Here is a 24,073-nt window from a genome sequence, read left to right as displayed (position 1 = left end):
TTCCCAACTTTAAAAAAGGGGACAATAGCACTTACCTACATTACAGGGATGTTCTGTGAATAATGCATTAAATATTTTAAGGTGCTCAGATACTATGGTAATGGGACTGTACAAGTACCTAACAAATAAATAAGTGGAAGTAAAAAGAATCCAACAATGTGGTTTAAAAAATTAAGATTTAAACATTTTATTTAGGAGTTTTTGGGCCTTACTCATGCATTTTAAATATATGATGTTGGCAATACCGCTAACTGCAGGGTGTGATCTTGTATGTTTACTTTTTTTTTTAATATTCAGAAGCTTTTTCTAATAAGAAACAGCGAAATATAACTGTATACATTGATGATGACTTTCTGCTTTTGACTTACCGGATGATTGATTGTGCTTCAGCTGAGAACATGGCTGCTGTAATCTGTGTTTTAACCTTCTGTTTGGGCTGCTGTAATTTCCTTTATTAGGGCTGCAATATACGAAGCATGACAACTCCAACTTGGGCAACTCTTTTTAAACAAGAGAAAATACAGAATAGACTAGGCTGAATCTCTATATGCTCCCCATTCAATTTTGAATACAATTCAAGGTCCTGGTACTAATCTCTGAAGTCCCTTTTGGGATAGGGCATGCTTCTCCATCTGTGAGCTATCAAAACACTTGCACTCAATGGGAACACGGGAACTTGATTGCACTTTGTGTGAAACTGGCACACTCAGTGAGCAGCCCTTTATCAGTGGAGTGTTCTTGACTATGGATACTCTTACGGGAGCAAAGCAAAATGAGCCCAAACTAGACATTTCAGAGCATGGTGCAAACATCTCACAATAACAAAGGCAAAAGAGCAAATTAAATGAACACAGAAATTCTTCCATGTAAAAGGGGGCTGACCTAAGACTGGGAGAGCATGATCCTCTATATGGAAAATGTAATAAGTTTATCAGAAATGCATGAAGTTTTGGCGATGCTTAAAGGAGCATGGTAATTTAAATCATACTTCTGCCTGAAGTTTTTACTTACTAATATTACAAGTAGCATCAAAAATTAAGCTCTTTGAGGCAGGGACCATCTCTTTTTTCTGTTTGTACAGCACCTCGCACAATGAGATCCTGGTCCATAACTAGGGCTCCTAGGTGCTATGGTAATACAAATATTTAACAGATTACAGGAAACTATTTTTCTTCAAATTTACTTTGTACATTCCACAGCATTATGAGTATAGTCAATGTCACTGTTTTACTTGTATGTTTGTGGGCCTTTCACATGGCAACAGGAAAGAGGAAAAACTTTAGTTTACCCCACCAGCCAAAAAAAAAAAAAAAAAAAAATTGTAAACCCACAAATGTTGGCCGGGGGGTTTAGGGGCAAGTGTAGTAGCAGGAACTCTTCTTAACAGGCTTCTTACAATTGACTTGTTGTGTGACCTTAGGCACGTCGTTTATGGCATTTTTTTTTTCTTCTGGAACTGGCAAGCACCCATAAAACTAATTGATCTCTTTGTGCTTCACTGCCACATACATGGAATGAACTTCCCAATTTTGTTAATAGAGGGAAGATAAATCCATTCATGTGTTTCAAGTGCTCAGATTCTACAGTGAGGAGCAACATAGAAAAACCTATAAATATTGGCATTTAAAATAGTTTGTTGGAAACTGGCAGAATAATCAGACCTTCATATTTTACTAGAGTATATTATAAAAAATCATGATGTGCTAACTTTTTCTGAACAAATTTCTTAACTTTTCAGATTATCCTTTTTAACCAAAACGTCTTATTTCTGTTTGTAATATAGGCTATCACAATAGCTTGAATTTCATGATCCAGTGAACAGTTAAAATGGCTTTCTGAACAATTCCTGTGCTGTACAGCTGCAGTTTGCTAAACAGAATAAGCCTTTATATTTGTATTGAAAAGCCTTTTGTAATTGTTTTTATAATGCGAGTTAGAGCACACTTTAACCCCCCCCCCCCAAAAAAACCCCCAACAACTGTACTTAGAGCTTTTGCTTGTCTTTTACCAATTTAAAATAATTGACCAATGTCTATTAGAAAGGGGTGGCTCACGTTAGCTTCTGATTTTCTATATTTTGAAGTTAAGTCAGGAAAATTTACCAAACAGTTCCATGTGGTATTCCAACTCACAACATAGGTAAGAATAAAGGGAATTGCTAACAGACTATGAAAGTTTTTTATTTTTTGAGTAACTTAATTGGTGTACTGCTCTTAAACACTTGCGCTGTTAATGGTTCTGCATGGCATCTTGACTCAACAGAGCAAACGTGACTCTGAATATAGTTGGGTGCTCCTTTACCAGACACCGTCTCTTCAGTGTTGGGAAAAAAGTTCCTATGTATGTGTGGATGTATTTATTTATAGATTCTGTGGAATGTCAGTCTCCAAATCGTGTAATCTCCTGGCTTTTTGTGTGTGTAAATGGCAGTAGTTGCACTCTTGTCCTTGTCAGTGGGAGGCCTTAGTCAAATACATGTTTTTTTTTCATATTTTAAAACCAAACAAAATAACTTATTATGCATCAAGTGAAACGCTTTCCTTCCTATCCTTTCTCATGACTGAGGGGCAAATTTTGCAGTGTTATATCCCTTAGTTACTTCTTTGTTAGTTTTTTACATCTGAAAATTCAATTAACAAACGTAACTGGCAACCAAAATATAAGATTGCAAAAGAAAGTGATTGTGGACAGGTTATTCATCTAGATGTATAGTACTGACTGTACTGTAAAATAAAATATTTTTTTTGCAGCTATCTGTACTTGAGTTTCTTAACACTGATTGAGTGACTTTTTTATTCATGGTTTGGTTTATGGGAAAATGACCATTTTTGGTGTAAGTGTGACAGAATTCATTATCCTGTATGGCTGGATATTTGATGGTGACATCAGGATTTCTTCCTGATCAAGCATTACATTAATGAAACATAATCATCTCTTTATGTACCATGATCATTGTCACCTGTGTTGATGAACATTTCTTCCCCATTTTTATCTCCTTTTGGCCCAGTATTTAGCTTGGAAGATATTTCGCTGCTGCCGCTCTCAAGATGTAGCATTAAATGGTCCTGTGATCTCGTGTGCAACTTAAATCCGTCTAAGGGTCAAAGTGGCTGGATCCTGGTTTTCCATGTCAGCTGCATCTGGCTGGCAGTGTTGGAATGAGTTAAACTCTCTGTTCTTAAAGTGACACCATACTGCACTTTCTTGTGTAGCAGAGTTTCATTGGAATTCATACTGTATCAAATATGAATTACTGACTGGCTTTAATCTGTCATGTTCATCCCCTTTCTAAACATAAATTTTGAAAAAATAAATATTCCAACAGCTCTTTCTGGAAGCTTTTCACACATCTGTGTGTGACAGAGGACCTGGATGCTTGCTGCTTTTGTGAGAAATGTGCGTGTAAACTCCAGCATAACATTTTAGCATCAATTCTCTTCATCTGCTTTAACTCTGTGAGAGTGGAATGGCCTGTACATAAGAGGAAACCTCCACTCATATAATTATAGTTCTAACTTTTTTTTAGACCCCACATCATGGCAAGATATTCCCAAGAGTTGCATAGTTTTTCTCCTGTTCTAGCAGTTTTTCTCCCTTTACACCAACCTGCACTCCTGGGAATGCAGTCAATCTTGAACTTGCTGCCTCTTCCTTCCATCTCTCTTATCATGTGAAGACCCTTGCTCCATAATAATCATTACAGTAATGCATAGAGGCCCCAACTGAGATAGGAGCCACATTGCACATGCACAGCGTACAACAGATCTTGCCTTGGAGAGTTTACAAACTAAATAAAGATAGAAGGTGGGGAGAAAAAATATTTCCATTTTAGAGTTGAGGAATTGAGAGAGAGATTGTGACTTGCATTCACTCACCTAGGAAGTCTGTGGAAGAGGATGGAAATTGAGCCCAGATCCCTGAGCTCCATTCCAGTGTCTTAACCGCTAGACTTTTTGAGATTATGCTTTCCCTTTGCTCTTCATGTGAATGTGCAGTATTAGCTCCTTATAGAACTTGGTTTCATCAGAATAGGGCCTGATCCAAAGCCTATTGGCGCTAATGGAAAGCTTTTGAAAACATGGAGTTAAGGTTGCAACCACCTAATGGTGCTCGGATTTCCTTGTGCCCTTCTTGAACGTGAGAGTTCAAATCCTTGAATTCACGTTTGGGAGGAGGAAAGCAGGGAATGCACACTTAAGTTACCACAGAAGATATCGGGGCAAGGGGTCATCCATTGACATTAAAAGGCACTAAATCAAAGCTGGTAAAAGAAAGTGATTATTTACAAAAAAGGATAATAACTGGTGGAACTTGCTGTTACAGGGTATGTACACCAATGGTGTAGTGAGATTCAAACATGTTTAAACATTTAATGGATTACCAGGGATCTAGATCTTCATGTTTCAGGATATAAACTTTCCACTAACACTCTGGGACTAGAAAAACTTCTCTCTGGGTGGGTTATTTTATTATGTAGTTTCTTGTTCCTTCCTCTAAAGCAGTGGTTTTCAACCTGAGGTCAGCAGACTCCTGGAGTTCTGCAGACTATGTCTAAGTCTTCCAAAGAGGTCTGTGCCTCCATTTGAAATTTTTTAGGGGTGTGCAAATGAAAAAAGGTTGAAGGCCACTGCTCTGAAACATCTGGTGCTGGACACAGTTGGTCTGAGTCAGTATGCTGATTCCTAATTCCTGTGTTCCTAAATGATCTTGTGCATCTTTTGTGTATATAGCAATAGTGTATGTGGTTAGGATGACCTAGACTGCTTTTGGTCTGAGAGTTGTTACTTAGAGTTCCGTGAAAACTAAGTCAATATATGGCCTGTACTCAGTAATGATTGCTGTTTGGTATGTTGAAAGGATGGTGAGAGGTGTGTGTGTGTGTGTCACTTAAGACTCATTCGACACTGTGCTGACTAAAATCGGTATTTTCCATGATGCACAAGGTTGCTGTGGGTTTGTTTTTTTTTAGTCCTCATGATGAACTGGTATGCAGAATTATTTTAACTCTGCTAAGTACGTGCTTGGCATATCTTAAAATAAGGCCCTTGATTTCTGGGGAGGGCAAGGTTTTACAGGAATAGAGTTCACTTTATATAACTTACAAAATTAGAATGGACCTTTTGGATTTTTCTAATACTTAATAGTGAGTCAAAGATTTGGTGTGTCAGGACGGTTAAGTTTTCTTATTGCAGAAATATAGTATTATGTCAACTCTTCAATGTTAAATTTTAAATGACCATGACTTGAATAATAAACTTCATGAGAGATTTTCTTGTCTAGCCAATATTTCCGCACCCCATTTATAATCCTCCTTTGCTCACTGCAGTTATACTTTATTTCAGAGAAATGGCAGAAGAAAGTATCTTCCAGAGTCTCCTGAAAATGTTGACTAAAGCCTCAAGTGAAATGGAATTGACCTGCAAGGATTCCATGGAACTGACAACTCTAGACACATGTCTGCTGCTTATAGCCGAATGTTTCAGATGTCTACGGAATGCCTGTGTTCGGTGTGCCAGGAATCAAGATGTTATGAGGTATAGTTATGATCCTTATTAGCGTACACAAATTTTACAGAGTTTAAGTTGTTTTGGTGCTTATATAATCTTTTATTTTACCCTGTTGTGTTCTTGTTTGACTTGTAAGTATATTAACTGATATTTCCCACTTACCAGAATCCTTTAAGAAAATATTTAGATTAAAATAATTATAAAAATTCACATGTCAGCGTTAAGGTTGTTGGATTGTGATGAAAATATGCTATTCTTTGTCCTCTGAATAATGGAAGCTGATTATGTGATCAGTATAATATTTATGATGTTAACTATTAATTTTTTAGCTTCTAAGTGGATGGGTTTTGTAAATGATAGGGAATATATTCTTAGAAGTCAGCAACCTTAGCTGACTTTTGAAATGAAGGATGGTTTAATCTTTTTTTAAGACATGTAGGTTTAAATCTTGCGTGTGACAAAATATATTCGATATATGCGTATGCTATCTGGAGTAAATTGTACACTTCCACAAATTTTGACCGTTAGTCTAATATTAATGGATGTGACGAGCTGGATTCTGCCCGCAATTATGTAGACTCACCTCCATTTATTTCAGGTTGCATGGGTGTATTTCAAGCAGAGTTTAATTTTAATTTCTTAGTTTCAGTCATCCACTCTGGATTTGCAAAAAAACAGAGTAAAAATAAATGTTAAAGAGCTAGTAATACTTTGCTCTTATACTACTTCTCATTTTCAAAATGCTGTTAAAAATTTAGGCAGTTAAACAGTAATAGCCAGCCAGAAAATAGCCATATCAAGGTTGCTGGATTATGTGAAACTGTTGTTCAAAATCTCAAAAATTACTCTTTCTGGGACTTTTCAAACCTGACTTAATGAATTGCTGAGATACAGTATTCTATGTGAGATAGAAATTGGAATTTCTGTCCTATATTGGGGCAGAATAGCTGAAGTTGAATAACAGAACTCCATAAATACTATGATGGTGTTCAGATGAGGATGTTGCGTCCGTTAATCTTTTTTTTTTAAAAGACTTGCATAACTGAAAAAGGCTGTGAATGGAATTTCCTGGTAATCGCAATAAATAAAATGTTTAAATATGTTTTATATTGCTGCTTCCTCATTTTAAATGTTTCAGACTTTAGTGTTTACTTAGAATCCAAAATGAGGGTTGTATAATATTTTGTGGTTGCATCCTATGACAGCAAACTATTCAGACATTCTCAAACGACTGTAGTCTTCTTTTCACTCAGCAAAATGTTTAAAGGGTTATTGTTTTATTTCACACCACAACAATTAAGCACAAATGCATCTAAAATTCAGAAACATTAAGAATTTGGGTGAAATTATTAGTCATTACTTTCCAGATTCTGAAAGAGGTAAATCATCTTAGATATCTATTTAAAGTAGTTAAAGAAAAAGTTTTAGTGTATTTAAAAATGAAGATTTATAAGTTTTATAAAAAACATACCATCTAACACGCAATTTACATAATTACAGTCTATTTGCTAGGGGTCCAAATAAATGAATATAGCTGCAAAGATGAAATATTAGTCCTGAGGGAATAGTGTGCCACTGCGCGTGCGCAGAGTTCTGTGCTCTGTATGTGTATGTGTGTGTGTGTGTATATATATTTTTTGCTGAAATTAGTTTCTGCTGGAAAGTTGCTGCAGTTCTGCCTTTTTTTCCCACCGGAGGGTGCTGTGGTGCTAAAACAGAGCCGCTGCTCCTGGCTAGCCTAGGGTGACAAGAAGTTCCAATAAAATCGGGACTGTCCCAATTTTTAGTTTTGTCCCGCTTCCCACCTGATGCATGGTCGGGATGCCATTTGTCCCAATATTGCAGCTTTGGCCACTCTGGCCACTTTTTTTGTGCTTCGGCAACTCCGCTCTGGCCGCTTTTCTTTTTGTTTTGTTTCCCCCATGTGTCCCGATATTTTGTCCATTTCATCTGTTCGCCCTAGGCTAGCCCCAGCTACGATAGGGAAGAGGGAGAACCTGCAGTGCCTTCTTCACAGTGCCTGTCAAGCCAGGTCAGGAGACAGACAGCATGGGGCTGCTGGAGGGTCACAGACAGGCTCATAAGGGCTAGTGGCGGAGGACAGACTGGGGTGGGGGCTGAATGGGCTTGTAGATGCAAGGCCACAGGGGGGAGGGAGATGCAGGGTGACATGGAGACAGGAGTGGGGATGCAGGGCCGCTTTGGGGTGGCTGAGTAGGGGCATAGACACACATGGGGACGGGGTACAGGGACACATGGAGATGGGTGGGGGCTGGCTGAGAGAGTGTAAGGACACGGAGAAGGGGGATGGCTGAGTGGGGGCACAGAGATGGGGACAGAGGGGAGAGAGTGCAGGGACACATGGGGGTCAGGGAGGGGGCTGGCTGAGGGGGTGTAGGGCCACAGGGGGAAGGGTGCAGGGACCTATGGGGATGGGAGGGAGTGGGTGTCTGGGGATGGAGGGACACATGGACAGGACGTGCAGGGATACATGGGGACGGGACAGATGTGCCTGACTGAATGGCAGAGGCTAGGGGTCAGGCAGGGTCTGCATGGGGGAAGCTCTCTAAAAATCCCTCTCTGCCCCTTCCCCCCCCCCCCCAAAAAACAAACAAACAACCCCAACCCTGTTCCATACTTTTCCCACCCATACCCAGCAACCCTCCAAGTTCACACCTAGGCTCCTTCCCAGCAATTACTTCCCTCTCCCTCAGCTCCTCTGTTACCCTTGATTGTCCCAAGCCTTTGCATTGCTTCTGAGGGGTGCGGGAAATATAGTTCTGTATTGTGGTTTAAATGAATTATTACTCAGTTTTGTATTAGTATGCCTAGTAAGGAATCTGATTGTCAAAAAACATTTCCTGAATCTTTTTTGTTGTCTGTATTGTTAGAGACATACTTGCTGACAGGTATTTTGAAATAAATTACCAAAATAATTGAAACTGGTATGGTTATATTGTGTTGTTTTTGACAAAATATGCAGAATTTTGCAGAATTTTAAAATACTGTGTGTAGAATTTAAAATTTGTTGGTGCAGAATTTTTATTTTTTTTTTGGCGCAGAGTAAAATTCCCCCAGGAGTAAAATCTACATAAGAAGCACACAGTTGTGTGATGGCATATTTTAAAAGCAAAAAAAGAAGAGGAAAGTGGTAGTATATATTTTCTGTAAATTTACTGTGAGTTATAGAAGCGCAGTGTGGGAGTCCAAACTCAAAGTTGGGCATAAAAAAATATTTTTACAGTGAATTTCTATACAGGTTGAAGATGTCAGTTAGCAGCACTTGGAAATGAAGTATTTCCTGTATCCCTGGAACAAGAATAGCAATGACAGTGCAAGTTTCTTCTTGTCAGCATACCTCAACCTAGATTGAGAAAAGCTGCCTCTTTTTCATCCTTCACAGAAAAGGGTGGAAAAATACCAAAAAACTCAATCGTTTCAAGTCAATCTGAAAAAATTTGGTCGATTCTTCTAAATGAAATTTCAATGCGTCCTTGATTTGACAACAAAAATTAAAAAATGGGTTTGGTTCAAATTGAACTGGATATTTTTTGTTGGCTTTTCCTCCCTTGAACCAAAAATTCCATTATTTGTTCAGTTCTACTCACAATGCTGCCAGGACTGGTGGTGTCTCCTATGATGTGTATACCTAAGAGGACTATTGAATAGCTATCAATTTATGTTTAGTTTCTGTGTAGGAGCTAAGTATTTAATCTCTTGTTCAGTGAGTAAGAAGAAAGATGTTGCCTCCATTGGTTGCACCTCTGTGCCAGACTGATGATCGCCTCAACAGCCAATTAATGCGAGTTGATGCATTTTGTCAAGAAACTGAATTCTAATAGCCAAACTTGCTGTAGCTTGGCTACATGTGTAAAGGCACCTTTTGCATAGTAGGGAATATTCATAGAGGTCTATTTTGGCTTTGCCAGAAGCTCCATGTACACAGGCTGTGTGTGAGTGACCTTCTGCTCCTTAAATACCCTGGGAGACACTTGGGAGGGGCCACAATGTGGCCCATAGTGATTTTTTTTAATTGCCGCAAAGGCACAGTTTGTTCAGGATTAAATGTCCCTTTAAATGTTCAGGAACTGTGGATGGAAGGAAAATGATCAGCTGAATTTGGTGTCAAGTTTGCAATACGCAGGGTTTAGAAATTTAAACCTTTTTGATGCTATTAAAAATCAAGCCAATACTTAGCTGAGGATTTTCAGGAAGGAATACTAAGGGTTTGAAACAAATAAGAGCCTTGGATGAAAATATATGGAGGCTGTCACTTCATTATTCCTAAGTCATTTTGTTCACTTGGCTCACTGCAAAGAAACTCATGTTTCGTACATGTGGACTGCTCTTTGCTTTAAAGCTTAGTTAAAAGAGGACCAAGTTGTCACTGAAAACATCTGCAGAAATGACAACATTTTAAATGACAACATTCAGCTTGGAGCTAAATTTACATATTCATAAATATTCCTGTGTGCACTGCTCACGGGAGAGAGTGGTGTGCTCCATGGGAGGTGGAGATTTACTGGAACAAGTTGTTTGCCTCCAGGGTAACTTTTGATTATGGAACTGTTCGAATACTTTGACCCTAATAGTCTTTTCTGGCAAGCTCTGAGCTGGTTTTCTTCCATTCCTCCCTCTGAACTAGAGTTAGGATCCATGACCACCTGGAATTTTCCTTGCCCTTATTCCATGGTTTTGAATATTTCCCTATGATTTTGATTTGAGCCTTAATTTGATTTGAGCCATTTTTGTCTGGTATTTTAAAATCCTGATAGTTAATGGTAGTGCATAATATACAGGGGCATTGATGGCATATTTCATAACTACTTAAACTATCTGAAGTTTTACTTTATGAAAATATTTCCATTTAATTATAGAAATGCCCAACTAAATTCTAATGAATTTGGATTTTTGGAGTGCAAAGAGGGAAAAGACTGAATCTGGATTTAGTAAGGGTCATGTTATGTGACACATTATGATAAGTAAGCTGTTCCGATGGTAATGCTTTATGGTTCTATTCAGAGCTTTGAGGAGTACAAGTGGTGGACTGCTAAGGTAGTTGTCCCTGGTGGTTCAGAAGGGAAGGGGTACGTACGCAGTCAGATGAGCTCTTGTTGCTTTCCTTTTAGCCAATGGTGCACAGTGTAGATGGGTTTATTTTTAAGGAAGGAGTTGAGGACACAGTGGGGTGGTCTGTTTCATTGTTCAGGAATGACCTTTGGATTGGGACCTATGAGTGGAATGGGGAAAGATGTAATGTAGCATATACCTATACAAAAACATAAATTATACATATTCAGTATTTAAAGGTAAATTACAACAAAAATAATAGTACAAGCAATTTATTCTTTAAAGATAAAATGTGAATTTATACGGTGCCTTTTCTTTGAACTGCATCTAGCCCAATGGTGTCCTGCTCCATAATAAGTAGGGATCCGAGGTCCTACAAATAGTAATCCTAGGTAATAAAAATAACTAGTAATAATGCTCCATATTGTTTCAGTGATAGTGCAGTGACTATAGACAAATGAAGTAGCTATTGTGCATTGAAACCAGTTTACACACAGCCTGTGGTATCCTTAGAACTTATTGAATGAGAAAATGTCAGCCATGGAACTGGGGTTATCCCTTAATGTGTTTGGAAAGTAATACAAAGTCTCTAATATCCACCTGGAGAGATTCCAGGGATTAACAGAGCAGACTGATCTGAAAGACAGCATCTCTAACACTCCATCCCAAATATGCACCTGCTGCACTGACCTCTACCCAGCATGCATTGGGTGGGTATAAAAACCCAAATCCTTGTGAGGGACATGAAACTGCAAACTTTTTGCTTAGAACTGAAAGTATGGTTATGCTAACAGTCTGGAATGAAGAGTTAACATTTTGTTTACAACTGTCAGAGACCCATGTCCTCCCCAATATGACTTTGCCTGTGGTGCATGATTCTGCATCCACTGAACTCAGGTGAGAGGCTTGAGTGAGATTAGGATCAGTCTGTGATGTTTTGTGATGTAACTCCATACAGTTTTTTTTTCTCTTTTTTTCCTTAGGAGGTTTAAAATTAAACTCCCTCTTTGTTTTAACTATATAATAGGAATTTGGGTCTGACTGAAGTGTCTGTCCACTTGATCCAGTTGCTTCATGGATTAGAAGTTGAACAGGAATCGTTATTCGCTGGTAAGAGAGTATGCATTTTGGGTAATGTGCAACCTACAGTCTTTTGAAAATTATTATATTTTATTGCTTGGTGGCAGTTTTATAAATTGTAGCATTATGAAATCAACTTTTTACATTTTTCTATAAATAAGCTAAATGATTCTTCACTTGGAACTTGGCATGCTAACCTTCTTTCCTAATTCATACTTTTTTTTAAAATTGACTAAGAATAGTATGTGTCTCATGTGTATATACAATATGATATAGCTGGTGCTTTAAAAGTCACCTGAAGGAGTAAGGCACCCAAATCTGACTTTTCATTGAGAATTTGGTGTCTTAACTCCTTTGTGTCACCTGGAAAATACTAGCCCTAAACCCGTCTCATATACAGTGTTTTACTAGGTCCATAATATTTTTTCTCCATTGTTCCCTGGAGATTGTAAAGGGGAAGATGTATGGAAATGTCAAGGAAATTATTAGGGTATTTAAACTGGCAAAAATGAAAAATGCCTATGATGCCTCCACTCTAAATATCTTTTGCTGTCTTATTGTCTTTTGTTTGATTTGGTGTTATTTGTAGAAATGAGTATATATTCATTTTTCCTTCTCTGACATTCTAGAAAGAATTTGTTTCCTGGATTCAGATAAATTATGGGGCTGTGGCCTTTTTTTACATAGATGTACCACTCTTTCTGGCCAGTCCAGGGTAGTATGTGCCAATAGCTGAACAATTGATTCAAGATCCATTCTTCCCTTACACTGGACATATAGAGAAGTATGTTGTTCAGAGAGAAGAAGTCTCTGTTGGCCCAGTGATCCTCCCTGGTTCATGTCCACTTGAGTTGCACACTACTTTTGCACTCCCCCAACTCAGTTTGCATTAAGTAAACTTCAGTAACTTGTCTTCTCCTACTGCTTTTCTGTGTATATATGAGTAGGGTCACCAACTCATACATTCGTGATGGTGAGGAAGGCTGGGAGAGAGAACAATTGGTTCTCAGCCTGCTTCTTTTTCTCCTTCTTCCCTTTGGAGGGATGGGTAGCTTTCTTGCCTCCTGTGATTGCTGTACCTCTCTCCTCTTGTGGAGGGAGTGGAATTAGTGCCACCAATGGTTTCTCTTCAAACACCTGCATTGGGTTGGAAAGGAGCAGTGGACCCCAGGCAACCTTTCCCACAAGACTACCATGATGTAAGGTCAATACAAATTATTTCAGTTCCCTGTTGGTGATTCCTTGCCCACTTCCACCACTGTTCTATCCCTTGCTGGGCTAGGGAAAGATTAGTGAGACTCTCAGGGATTCTTTGTGGAGGGAGCAGAACCAGAGCCCCCATTCTTGTGTGGAGTAGAGGAGGAGCTAGGGAGGGGAGAACCCTCCACAGAATGTGGAAGGGAGGCATTGGGAGAACGTGGGAGATGAACCTCCAACCATTTCATGGAGCCAGGGAATACTCCATTCCACACCCGACCACTTCACAGGCCATGGAGCAAAGAGCAGAACTGGGGGAAGGTGGAGTGGGACATGAAACAGTGGGAGACAAAACCTGATAGGGCAGGACAGAGGTCCATAGACCTGTCCAAGGTAGTAGAGAGCGATAAGACCAAAGGGTTGATCCCTGGGAAAGCACTTTTCACCTAAAACCCCTTCAGAGGAACAGGGAGAACAGTGTGCATAGAGAAGCAGAGGTCCATCCTTCCCTACCCCTTAATAGGATAAGGAAAGGAGGGAGTCTTTTTTTTCAATCTTCTGTAGTGGCTGAGAGTGTTACTGCACTCATTGCAAAAAGCGTTGTGAACACTGGGAGGACTATCACTCTCGGGTGGCATGATGCTTGTTGCTTCCAGGAATGTGCTGTTATGTTCATGCGCTACCCTGCTGCTGTTTCGATCACAAGAAACAGCAGTGAGATGTCATCATCCAAAAAATCCAGAAAACTGACTTGCTGGAAAAATGAGGCTGAAATACTTAATCTGTGAAACCATATTTATAAGCCCTTGAAATTTAGAGGAATAAACTACTTTGTGGTTTATTAACCTCAATACACATATCAGCATATGGGTTTGCAGAATGAGGAGTTCCAATTTTAAATAAAATTGGTATACTAACCCTGAGAGAGACACTGCTAAATACTATATAACATTGACTAATCTGAAAACTGTGTTCTTACACACACACGTGTGTGTGTGTGTGTGTGTGTGTGCATAAAAATGTGGTGATCAGAGGTTAAGTACTGTACTTGAATTAGCCTATGACCGGATTTGCCCATGAAAATTAATGAGAGATGAGAAAGTGTCTTACCCTTATGCTCAATTAAATTTGTTAGCCTCTAAGGTGCCACAAGTACTCCTTTTCTTTTTGCGGATACAGACTACACGGCTGCTACTCTGAAACCTGACAGAAGTAGAATGTGTTTACAAAATCCAGCATTTATGGTGCACACTTCTACTTAATGTTTATGAAGAGACGGTCTGTTAAACTGGGTAGAATTTTTAGTTGGATTAAACATAAACCTAAATCAGTTTGTCATACTACTATTTAGGTTTTCTCCATTTTTATTACCACATTTACTAATCATCAAATGTATGTTTCTCCCTGTGGGCTGTCTTGTCATATTTCATAACTGCAGTGATGTCCTGGGACCAGATTTACAAAGGTATTTGAGGGCCTGAAGATGCAGATAGGTGCCCAGTGGGATTTTCAAAGGTTAGCAGTTTTGGCACCTAAATCCATAAAAATATATTTTTGCAATTGAAAATCCTATTCAGGTGCCTCTCTGCATCTTTAAGGTGCCTAAATGCCTTCTGAAAATCTGGCCTTAGATGTTTCTTTTAGCAGCATCTCCTTCAGAATCTTGATAAAATGTAAGCACGGAATCTAAGGGCTTGTCTACACAAATTGGGATATGAATCTACTGTCTGTGTGGAGCCTATTGACTAGCACTAAAAGTTCCCTAGTGCACTTTGATATAACCTACTTTAGAATGGGAGTAAATTAAAGCACACTAGGGAACGTTTAGTGTGCCAGTACGGTCCACCAGGATTACGACTGTGCGGTATGCTAGTGCACTCTAGATTTACACCTCAGCTTGCTGCAAATGAAGTTTTTGTGTAGACAAGCCCTCAGACCTTGCAGGATGAAGAATTCAATATAATGAATGCTTTTCTCTTGAGTTGATTCCACTGTGAAAACCCGCCTCAAACTGTATCATGTAGCTTAAATGAATTTTAGGAACCGAAAAAGTCTGTTTTAAATAATCAGCCTTAAGATGTATGTTTTCACTCAAATTTCATCCAGTGGTATCTATTTTAAGTCGTTCAGTGTGGTATGGCAATATTAGTAGGAAAGTTCAGAATGTGGTTGGTTTGCGGGTAGGGAGGAAAAAGTTTGTTTTAATGATGTATTAATGAATAAAGCAGCAAAAAGAGGCAATGCCATGTTAAGTGCTGTGTGTTCTTAAACCCTGGCTAGATTAAATCCAGACTTGCTTTGCATCTTCTCAGCTATGTGAATATTAACACTTCCCCTTTTTTTAAGTATGTGGTACTATTTACATAGGGGCCATGGTAAGATTCCACAGGCATAATTTAGATGAAAGCATTGTCTCTTTCTGAAGTATCACCAGTTTACCCTGTGAGTTGGCAAATATCCAGGATCTTTAAGGAGCAGTATTTTCCAATTTCTTTTCTTGAGTAGAAACAGCATAGCAATATTCTTCTGCATTTTAATCTGCCCCTCACACCGAGCAGATAGATACAACCTGTGGAGAAAATAGTATCTGCCTAGTCACGCTCTTTGTTCTCTTAGATGTACATCATCACACAGATTATGAAGATAGCCAGGATAGTCTAGAAAAGCTCTGGTGATCTTGAGTCTGTTTGTCAGAAAACTCATTCTCCAAAGATCCACGGAATCTTGTTTGCAAAAGTTCTTAAAATAGAAATATCTGGCTAGTTCATACACATAGCTGTTGGAGATGGTGAAGACCTATTGGGCTACCCAACCCCACTCATTGCCTATCTATCCCTCTAAGAATTTCTTAGCATCTTGTCCCGTCTAGTTTTTAAAAATGTATAGCTATTGAAGTGACTTTCATGACTTTCCTTCAGAGACCTTTCCACAGATTCCTAAATAAATGTTGCAAACTTTCCCCTTTAAGTTCATGCTATTAGTTGTAGTTAGACTTCTATACCCCAGTTCCTCTCCTCCTACATTTACTGAAGTGTGTAATGGAGTCCTAACAGTTTGCTGTGCACTGTGCAGAACTTGGAGCAAGGCAGGGTGCCTGCTCTGAGGAGGCTAAACACTAAGAAGACACTCAGGGAATTTAAAAACTAGATGAACACAATGCACTGATGCACAGTTGTGCTACAATATTTTTGTATTTTGCTTCGTTTGTTGCTTTCATGATCCATAGCACTTCAGCTGTTGGATTTAAGGCTGATAGGTGTCATAGTTGAAGTATTTTAAAGTAACAAATGTTAAGATGGCAGCTCCCATTGAAAGAGAGAATTGCAAATTAAATTGAGTAGAGATAATGAAACCATGGCAGGGATGTTGCATTTAGTTAACCAAGGCTTTAATCACTGGAGTTCTAGTACAGAAAGTTACTCTTGGTGGTTCCCACCTCCCCTTCCTCCCCCAGTATGCTATATTTATCAGCTCCTTCTGAATCCAGGGAGTTGCCTATAGGGGAGATGAGCATACTCGTTCTGGCTTGGAGGACTGCTACAGCTTTGGATGACTAAAGATTCTGGAAGAGGAGGGAACCTTTGTTGCTACTGTGCTCCCTTCCTCTGGCATGAGAGACTATAGTTAATAGGAAGTGGAGATCCTTACAGCCAGTGCTTGGAAGAGGAGGTAACTTACCAGTAACTGTAGTTGTCTCAGTAGATAGTATGGATGAGTCTCTATTTCTGCAGTGCATGTGCTCTTGGTGCCCAAACTGGTAACTGTCTGTATAGTAAAGTCACATCTGCAGACATCAGATTGAACATCTTGAGTAAGGGTATATAAGGAGTAAGGGCCCAAGGACATTGTCTGAAGAAAGGTTTTTTGTGTGCCTCCCCCCCCCCCCCCCCCGGTCTTGCCACCATAAGCTTTGAAAAACATAAGAAATATGTGGATTTAAAAAAAAAAATCTTACAGGCAATAGTGAAAGGCCCTTTAACATCTCTACAGAGTGGATTGGCTTTGTCTGGTGATGTCTGAGATCTAGGGGAAAACTAAGGAGACAGTCAGACTGATTTAGATGGAGGACCAAAGTTACTTTGGCTAGGAATGTAGGATGTGGGTGCAGTGCTTCCTGATATTTATGAAATGCCATATAAGAAGGGGTCTGTTATCAGGGTGTGCATTTCATTGACTCTTCAGGCTGATGTGATTTGTCACTTTGATTGCTGTCTTCTATGAAAGATAAAATGAGGCATGCTCCAAGAGGTTCAAAGGTTGACTCCATGGAAGCATAAGATTTAAGACCAACACAGGGCAGGTTAAGTGAGAAAATTCATAGTAGACTTTTAACAGACACAAACAACAAAAAATATCCCCATCCCAACAACCTCTTTACTATTGTGTGTGGAAAAACTGAGAACTGAATAGGACAACAGGCTGATCTAGCTGCCAGATGAACTTTCATAGATTCCAAGGCCAGAAGGAACCATTGTGATCATCTAGTCTGACCTCGTAAATAAAACAGGCCATAGAACTTCCTCAAAATAATTCTTAGGGCATATCTTTTAGAAAAACTATCTTGATTTAAAAATTGCCAGTGACAGAGAACTTAATTGAACTTGAGGCAGACCCAGTCTCTTTAACAGCTCTGAAATAGTTCAGTACATTAGTGAATGAATATACCAGACACAGTAAAAGATCCTTGTTAGAAGCCCAAGTAGAAAATCTTTTTTCTCTTTGTAGCATATGCTTCCTCCCCCATAACAGGGTTTATGGTTTTCCAGCAAAATTCAGTGGACTGGGCAAGGGAATGAGAGTTCATCAAGGCCGTTGTATTGCAAGCTTCCAGAATCTGAAATCTGGATTGAGTATCTGTCTCTGATGAGATCTGGAAACAACTGATGCATGAATTTGAGGACTTGATGAGTACCAGAACTGGCAAGCCCTTACTGAAAGTATTAGCACTGTATGGGATTTGTCTACTTTCTCTTTGACCCTTGAAAGTAACAGACATGGAGTTGTTTTGTAAACAGATCCACTGGATGTGTCCATCGCTACAAACAATTTTAAGGCCTAAAATTTTGCAGAATTCATGAAAGATTGCAGTCACCCAATAGGAGCTGCTGGGGGCTCTGCACTTCTGAAAATCAGGCTACTTAAGTGCCTAAATATGGATTTAGGGGCTTTACTTCAGGTGCCTATTTTTTTTTTTTTTTTTAAATCTTGTTCTTTTCCCCCTTGCTAATTATTTGGAATGGTTGGTGGTTCAATGTATTTTAGTTGTCTGGGAAGAGGAATTTCAAGTGGGCTATGTAAATCTGAGTTGAAGTAGTCTTCAACACATGAAGTAAAAATTGAAGAAGAAGCTAGTTGCTTAGTTATATTCTGTGTTTCTGTTCAATATCATCCAAGTTCTTTTTCTGCTCTTCAGAAATGTTTGTATTCTGATTTCATTGATTTGTTATAGTAATACACTCATTCTCTCTCCTGCTTTCCTGAGATTAACTCTAGCTCTGTGTGGGGAAATATGTATTTTAAAGTATTGTGAAAAAACTGTCAAATTTACTAGAGAACAGAATAGAATAGTGAGAATCTAGCACTAGCCCAATGTGTTTAAGAAATCATTGTTAGCTTTTGTTGCCTTAAACTGAGATCTGGGTTTTGCTCTCTCTGGGTCATCTGCAAGTATCTCCACATGTGACTATTTGGGTTTAAATATTTGATTGTAGTGCAAGTATAGTAAAGGAGGATGCGATTGTAAATTATACGTCCTGGAGCCTCTCAAATTCAATGACTACAGAATTCTATTTATTTAAGAACTTAAGCAAAATTGTCCTCCTAAGGTTGCTAGTTTGTCCCTTCTCACAGAAATTCCTCCTATATATTATTATTATTTATTAATCTCTATGAAGGGTCGTGGAGAAGAGAAGCACTGGGGTTTTTGTTTTGTTTGTGAGCAAATCCTTTAAGCTGTTAAATTGCACATTTATTGTTTGAGTTACAAAAGTTTTATCGTGATTTCCATTGCCTGGAGAGAGAGATGATGGATGTGTTATAAAACATTTACCATTCTACTTGTCTTGCAGTGTCAAATCTCCTGAATTGTTAGCAACTGAGTGAATCAGCTTTAAGTGTGTCTATAGTAGTTTTGTATTCAGGGGTTCGGAAGTCGGGGGGAGAGGTTACTGACTGACCCACAGCTCAGTGGATTAGATTCGCAATGAATAATCCCAAAAGGGGAGTTTGATGATTTCCACAAGTGGAAGGAGAATATTTTAAACTTCTTTCCATTTTATTTTTGTATTTGGGGTTTCCTTTTGCCTATTGGTAGCACAGCTAAGTTACTTAGAACCTATGTAAACCAGATTTTTTTAAACAGACTTTTTAGTCATGTAATAAAGCGACAGCCTTAATCTTAAGAATTGCCTACTTTAACGTGTGATTTTTGCTTGGTCTATCTAGACTTTTTGGACAGGAGATTGTGCCAGTACTTTTATTACCACTGTTAAAGCAAAAACTATAATTATATTGTCAAAATAATATTTATAGTATTATTTTCGGAGAATAATTGTGGGAATGTGATGAATATATTATACTCATCAAAATTTTATGTAAACATCGTGAGTTTTTTTTAATTTGAGCTGTTGGTATTGTGTTTGGACTTCATGCTTTTCCAATCTGTAAAAATAATATTGGGATTTTCTTGGTCTTTGTAGCATTTGCAATTTATATCCTTTAAAGATCAGTTGATTAAACTATCTGGTCGAAGTAAACTTTTACAGGTGAGTTGCATCATACACACATTTAACTTACACAAATTCAACTATATGCGCTTGGCAAAAAAAAAGAAAAATAACAAGATACCTGTAAATAGTGCGGGCAATTCCGCCCACCATTCCACTCAATGAGCATATGCCCCGGAGTGAGTGTGAGATGCGAGATGTGAATCTGCTGTTCTCTCAGTCAGTCTCAGTTCCTGCGTGTCTCTCATAGTGTGAGCATCTCACCGCACTGACTGTGATTCTAGTGTTTAAAGATACTATACGTATTTTTCGTACAACATGGCCCTTAAACGCAAGCCAACTACTTCAACTGGTGCTCAACTGAAGAACCAGTGATCTGTTCCAATGCTGGAGGAAAAACTGGCTGTGTTGGACTTATTGAGAGATGGTATGTCGGTCTCCAACATGGCGCGTAAATATGGCTGCAACGAATCTAGCATCTGTGCTATGAAGATTTGAGAGAGAGAAATTCGTCAAGCCATGTCATCAAGTGCTCCAATAACTGCTAAGATGACGAGGTGTGTGTGTGATAAGACTTTAGTGAAGACTGAAAAGGCATTAAACTTATGGCTGGAAGACATTAACCGTAAACGTGTGCCTATCGATGGCAACACGTTGAGAGAAAAGGCTCTTAGCCTCTATGCGCTGTTCAAACCTCACGCAGAAGAGGGACAGCCTTCTGATGAGAAGGACTTCAAAGCCAGCCAAAGTTGGCTTAACAGTTTTAGGAACCGCTTTAACCTCAAAAATGTGCAGACTGCTGGTGAAGCTGCATCTGCCAATGAAAAGACAGCAAAAGCCTTCCCTGAACAATTAAAGAAAATCATAGAAGAAAAGGGCTATTTTCCGGAACAAATTTTTAATGCTGGCGAGACGGGCTCTTCTGGAAAAAAAAATGCCCAACCGCACTTACACTTCGAAAGCAGAAAGACAAGCCCCTGGCTTCAAAGCAACTAAAGACCGTGTGACTGTGTTGTTTTGTGGCAATGCTGCTGAGCATTTAATAAAGCTGGGCTTGCTCTACAGGGCTGCAAATGCCCGTGCCCTAAAAGTCAAGAACAAAAATCTCCTGCCTGTGTTCTGGCAATCAAATAAAAAGGCTTGGGTGATGGCAGCATTATTTCTGGATTGGTTCCACAAGTGTTTCATTCTGGAGGTCAAGCAGTACCTTGAAGAGAAAGGACTTGACTTTAAAGTGTTGCTGATTGTAGACAATGCTCCTGGCCACACTGCGGCACTCCGGTTTGTGCATAACGATGTAGAAGTAGTCTTTCTCCCCCCCAATACCACCTCCAACCTCTCGATCAAGGCGTGATTTACTGTTTCAAGCCACGTACATGAGGCTTACGTTCTCACGGATACGTAGCACCATGGATGCTGATCCCAATCTTAATGTGATGAAGTGTTGGAAGTCCTTCAACATTGCATCACTTATATTAAACAGGCAATGGATGTAGTCAAGCCTGAAACAGTCAATGCATGTTGGTGAAACCTATGGAAAGAATGTGTGAATGATTTTAAGGGTTTCCCGACCATTGACAAAGAAGTGAAACACATTGTTCAGGTGGCCAGGCAAGTGGGTGGTGATGGCTTTGTCAACATCCTTGAGGAAGAAATTGAAGAATTAAGTGAGAGCCATAGAGAAACATTGACTAACAAAGAGTTAGAGGAACTGATAAAATAGTCTACAGAAGATGACGACGATGAACAGGAAGAGCCAGCAAGTTGGAATCTTCATAAATTTGCTGAAGTGTTCCAAGCAGCAAAACACTGGAATGATTTAATTTCTGAATACGATCCCTCTATGGAATGAAGCCTCAAAATCACATGTAGTATTATGGACGATTTGAGACCGTATCGAGAAATGTTTGAACAGCTCAAGAGACAACAGCGACAGTTGCCGAACACCATATTTTTCAAGGAAAAACAACCAGCAGCAGATGAGCCTACACAATCAACTTCTTGAGCTGAACCAGAGCCAACCACTTAGTCTACGACTTGCTCTGTCACCCAAACTCTCCGTCACATCCGTCTTCTGGATCGACATCAAGTCCTGACGACCCCCTGTAATTAAAAATACAGTACTGTAAAATTATATTTTTCATTTGTACTCTTTATGATATACTGTTACTGTATACATTGTACAGTAATATGTATAAATGCATAGGGTTGTATACACACAACCATGTACAGTATACTGTATTTTATGGCCAATTCAAGGGTAATTTTGACTATATGCGATTTTTCACCTTACGCTCTGATTTTAGAACCTAACCCCCACGTGAGATGTGACTCCACTGTATTGACATTTTAGTTTCATATTTCCACAGTTGTACTACTTACAAAAAACCTTTCTCTTTAAAGCATTTCCTCCCCCTAATTATGGTATTATGATTCAGCACATTATTTATAACTTACTTGCTTGATAGATGGATAGGGTGACCATATTTCCCTATGCTGAATACCGGACACCTGGTAAAATTACTCGTATTCAAGCGAGTTCAACAGCACTCAGTCATACAAATGTTCAAATTAACATCCAGTTTACTGAGCTCCTGTTAAAAAAGAAATACTGCGTAGTTTTTATTTACCTTCTTATCTTTAAGGCTTTAGGGTTCACTTGGGGAAGGGTGACATGCACATCCCTACCCTCCACACACACACACACTCCCGTATACCTCTCACACGGGGTGTGTGTGCGTGCGCGACCGACCGACCTGACCCTACCTGCCTGGCAGGGCGCCCGGGACAGACCCGTCTCTCCTGGTATCTGGCAGTGAGGCAACATGTGGGAGGGGAGGGGCATGCAGGGTCACACGCCCCCCCCCCCCCTTTTCCCCAGGGTTCACACCAGAATGTGGCCAGCAGCAGCCTTTTGGCACTGTGTGGGAGGGAAGGGACTGGAGTTGCTTCCAGCACCTCCATACTGCTCCCGTGTACCTGGAAGCAGCTTGTCCCTTTCTGCCCGCACAGTGTCGAAAGGCAGCTAACACCTCAAGGCTGCTGATGGCCATCGACATAACCCAGCCGTCTCCTGTCCTCTGGCTACAGCGTGGGCAGGAAGGAGTTAAGCCCTAAGGATGTATTGTGCACCAGGGCCAAGGGAATCTGACCCCAGGGGCTTCAGCAAACCCGGCCAGAGAGGTGGCTCAGGAGGGGAGGGTGGCTAAGGGATGGAGCAGCCCCGCGCTCCCTGGGGGCAGCACCCAGGACTGGGCTGTGTGTGAAGAGGGTACAAAGCCCCTGCCCGGGGGGCTGCTGGGGAACCTGCACTTTTGGGACATGAGCAGGCTGGAAATTGCTTCTGCCGCCACTCCAACGCTTAGCTGAGGGGTGGAGAGGCTTCCTCACGCCAGCGTTGTGCAGGGCTTTGGCACGTACAGGGCTTGGCTCTTCCTGGACAGTGCCCTGGGCCGGAGGGTCTTGGGCTTTCCTGGGATGCACAGTGTCCCAGCAAGAGGCAGTGGGGGAAGGAAGGAGCCTGATAACCAGGCTGCTTGTGAGTTCAGCACTCCGACCAGGGCCTGGTTCTCTGCACAGTGCTGGAAATGGGACGCACCCTGCCGGGGGGATATGGAGGGGCAGCAGTGGGGCTGTGGGGTGAGGGGGGGCGTGAAGGGGCAAAGCAAGGAGAGGACAGTGAGAGGGGAAGGACGTAAAAGGCCGATGGGTGGAAAGCAGGGGTGACATGTAACTGGCTGGCACCTGCCTGTGCTCGCCAACCGCTGCAGCTCTCAGCCAGTACCAGACAGAAACAGGCCCGGGCCCTGCTGGCCAAGAGCTGGCATGCACCGAGGCTGCTCTGACAGACCAGCAGAGGGAGCGGCCTGCCCCATGCACTGCATCTGTGCCCCACCACCAGCCTTGCACACCCACCCCCATCGTTGGCCACTGGACTGCCCCTCTCACCACTGGTGGGCAGTTGGCTGGTGAGCAGGGATCTGGTTTTGCCCGTTGGTAAGAAAAAGTCTGGACAGCTGCAGGAGGGCTTAAATATGGGACTGTCCCTTTAAAATATGGGACGTCTGGTCACCCTATTGATGATTAGTTAATCTGTTCATTCTTAGAACCATTGTATAAGTTTTTGTGCTGGTGTACTGAAATATAAATTGAAAGTAAATTTTAGTGCCCTTTAGAGATGCCGGATTAGCAGCTTCTGGGTGCACCTGCAGTAAAAAATCTTGTACCTGTTCTCCAGCAAAAGTACAACTGCAGCTGAGCTAACAATGGTGTAAGTACTGCTGCAGACAAGGCTTGGGCATTTTTACTGTTGGCTCATGATAATTTAGCAGGTTTTCATAACCACAGTAAAAATACTTCAGCCTTGGTTACACTACTGCTTCCACTGTTGCCAGCACTAGAGCAGCTGCACTGTCTGTAGGAAAATGGGGGCAAACTTTTCTGGAGACTGAAATCTTTTGTTTATCCACAGAACATTTACAGCAAGGACTACAG

The 24,073-nt window shown here is 40.4% G+C and overlaps 1 protein-coding gene across 5 annotated transcripts in view; it reads left to right on the top strand.

The window, feature by feature from the left end:
• ATXN10 (ataxin 10) overlaps positions 1–24,073 on the top strand; it is a 154,378-nt gene that overhangs the window by 4,784 nt on the left and 125,521 nt on the right. For all 5 annotated transcript variants that reach the window (XR_014712996.1, XM_084639326.1, XM_084639327.1 and 2 more), the window contains exons 2-3: positions 5,343–5,534; positions 11,605–11,687. Coding sequence is in view for 4 of the 5 variants with exons in the window: in XM_084639326.1 (XP_084495452.1) it covers positions 5,343–5,534; positions 11,605–11,687 (275 nt within the window). In the remaining variant the exon portion in view is untranslated. The remainder of the gene's footprint in view (positions 1–5,342; positions 5,535–11,604; positions 11,688–24,073) is intronic.

The sequence above is a fragment of the Lepidochelys olivacea genome (genome assembly GCF_965140295.1).
Source record: "Lepidochelys olivacea isolate rLepOli2 genome assembly, chromosome: 1".
NCBI classification, from domain to species: domain Eukaryota; kingdom Metazoa; phylum Chordata; order Testudines; family Cheloniidae; genus Lepidochelys; species Lepidochelys olivacea.
Note: the sequence above shows the minus strand (reverse complement) of the source record. Positions and strands in the feature narration are given on the sequence as shown.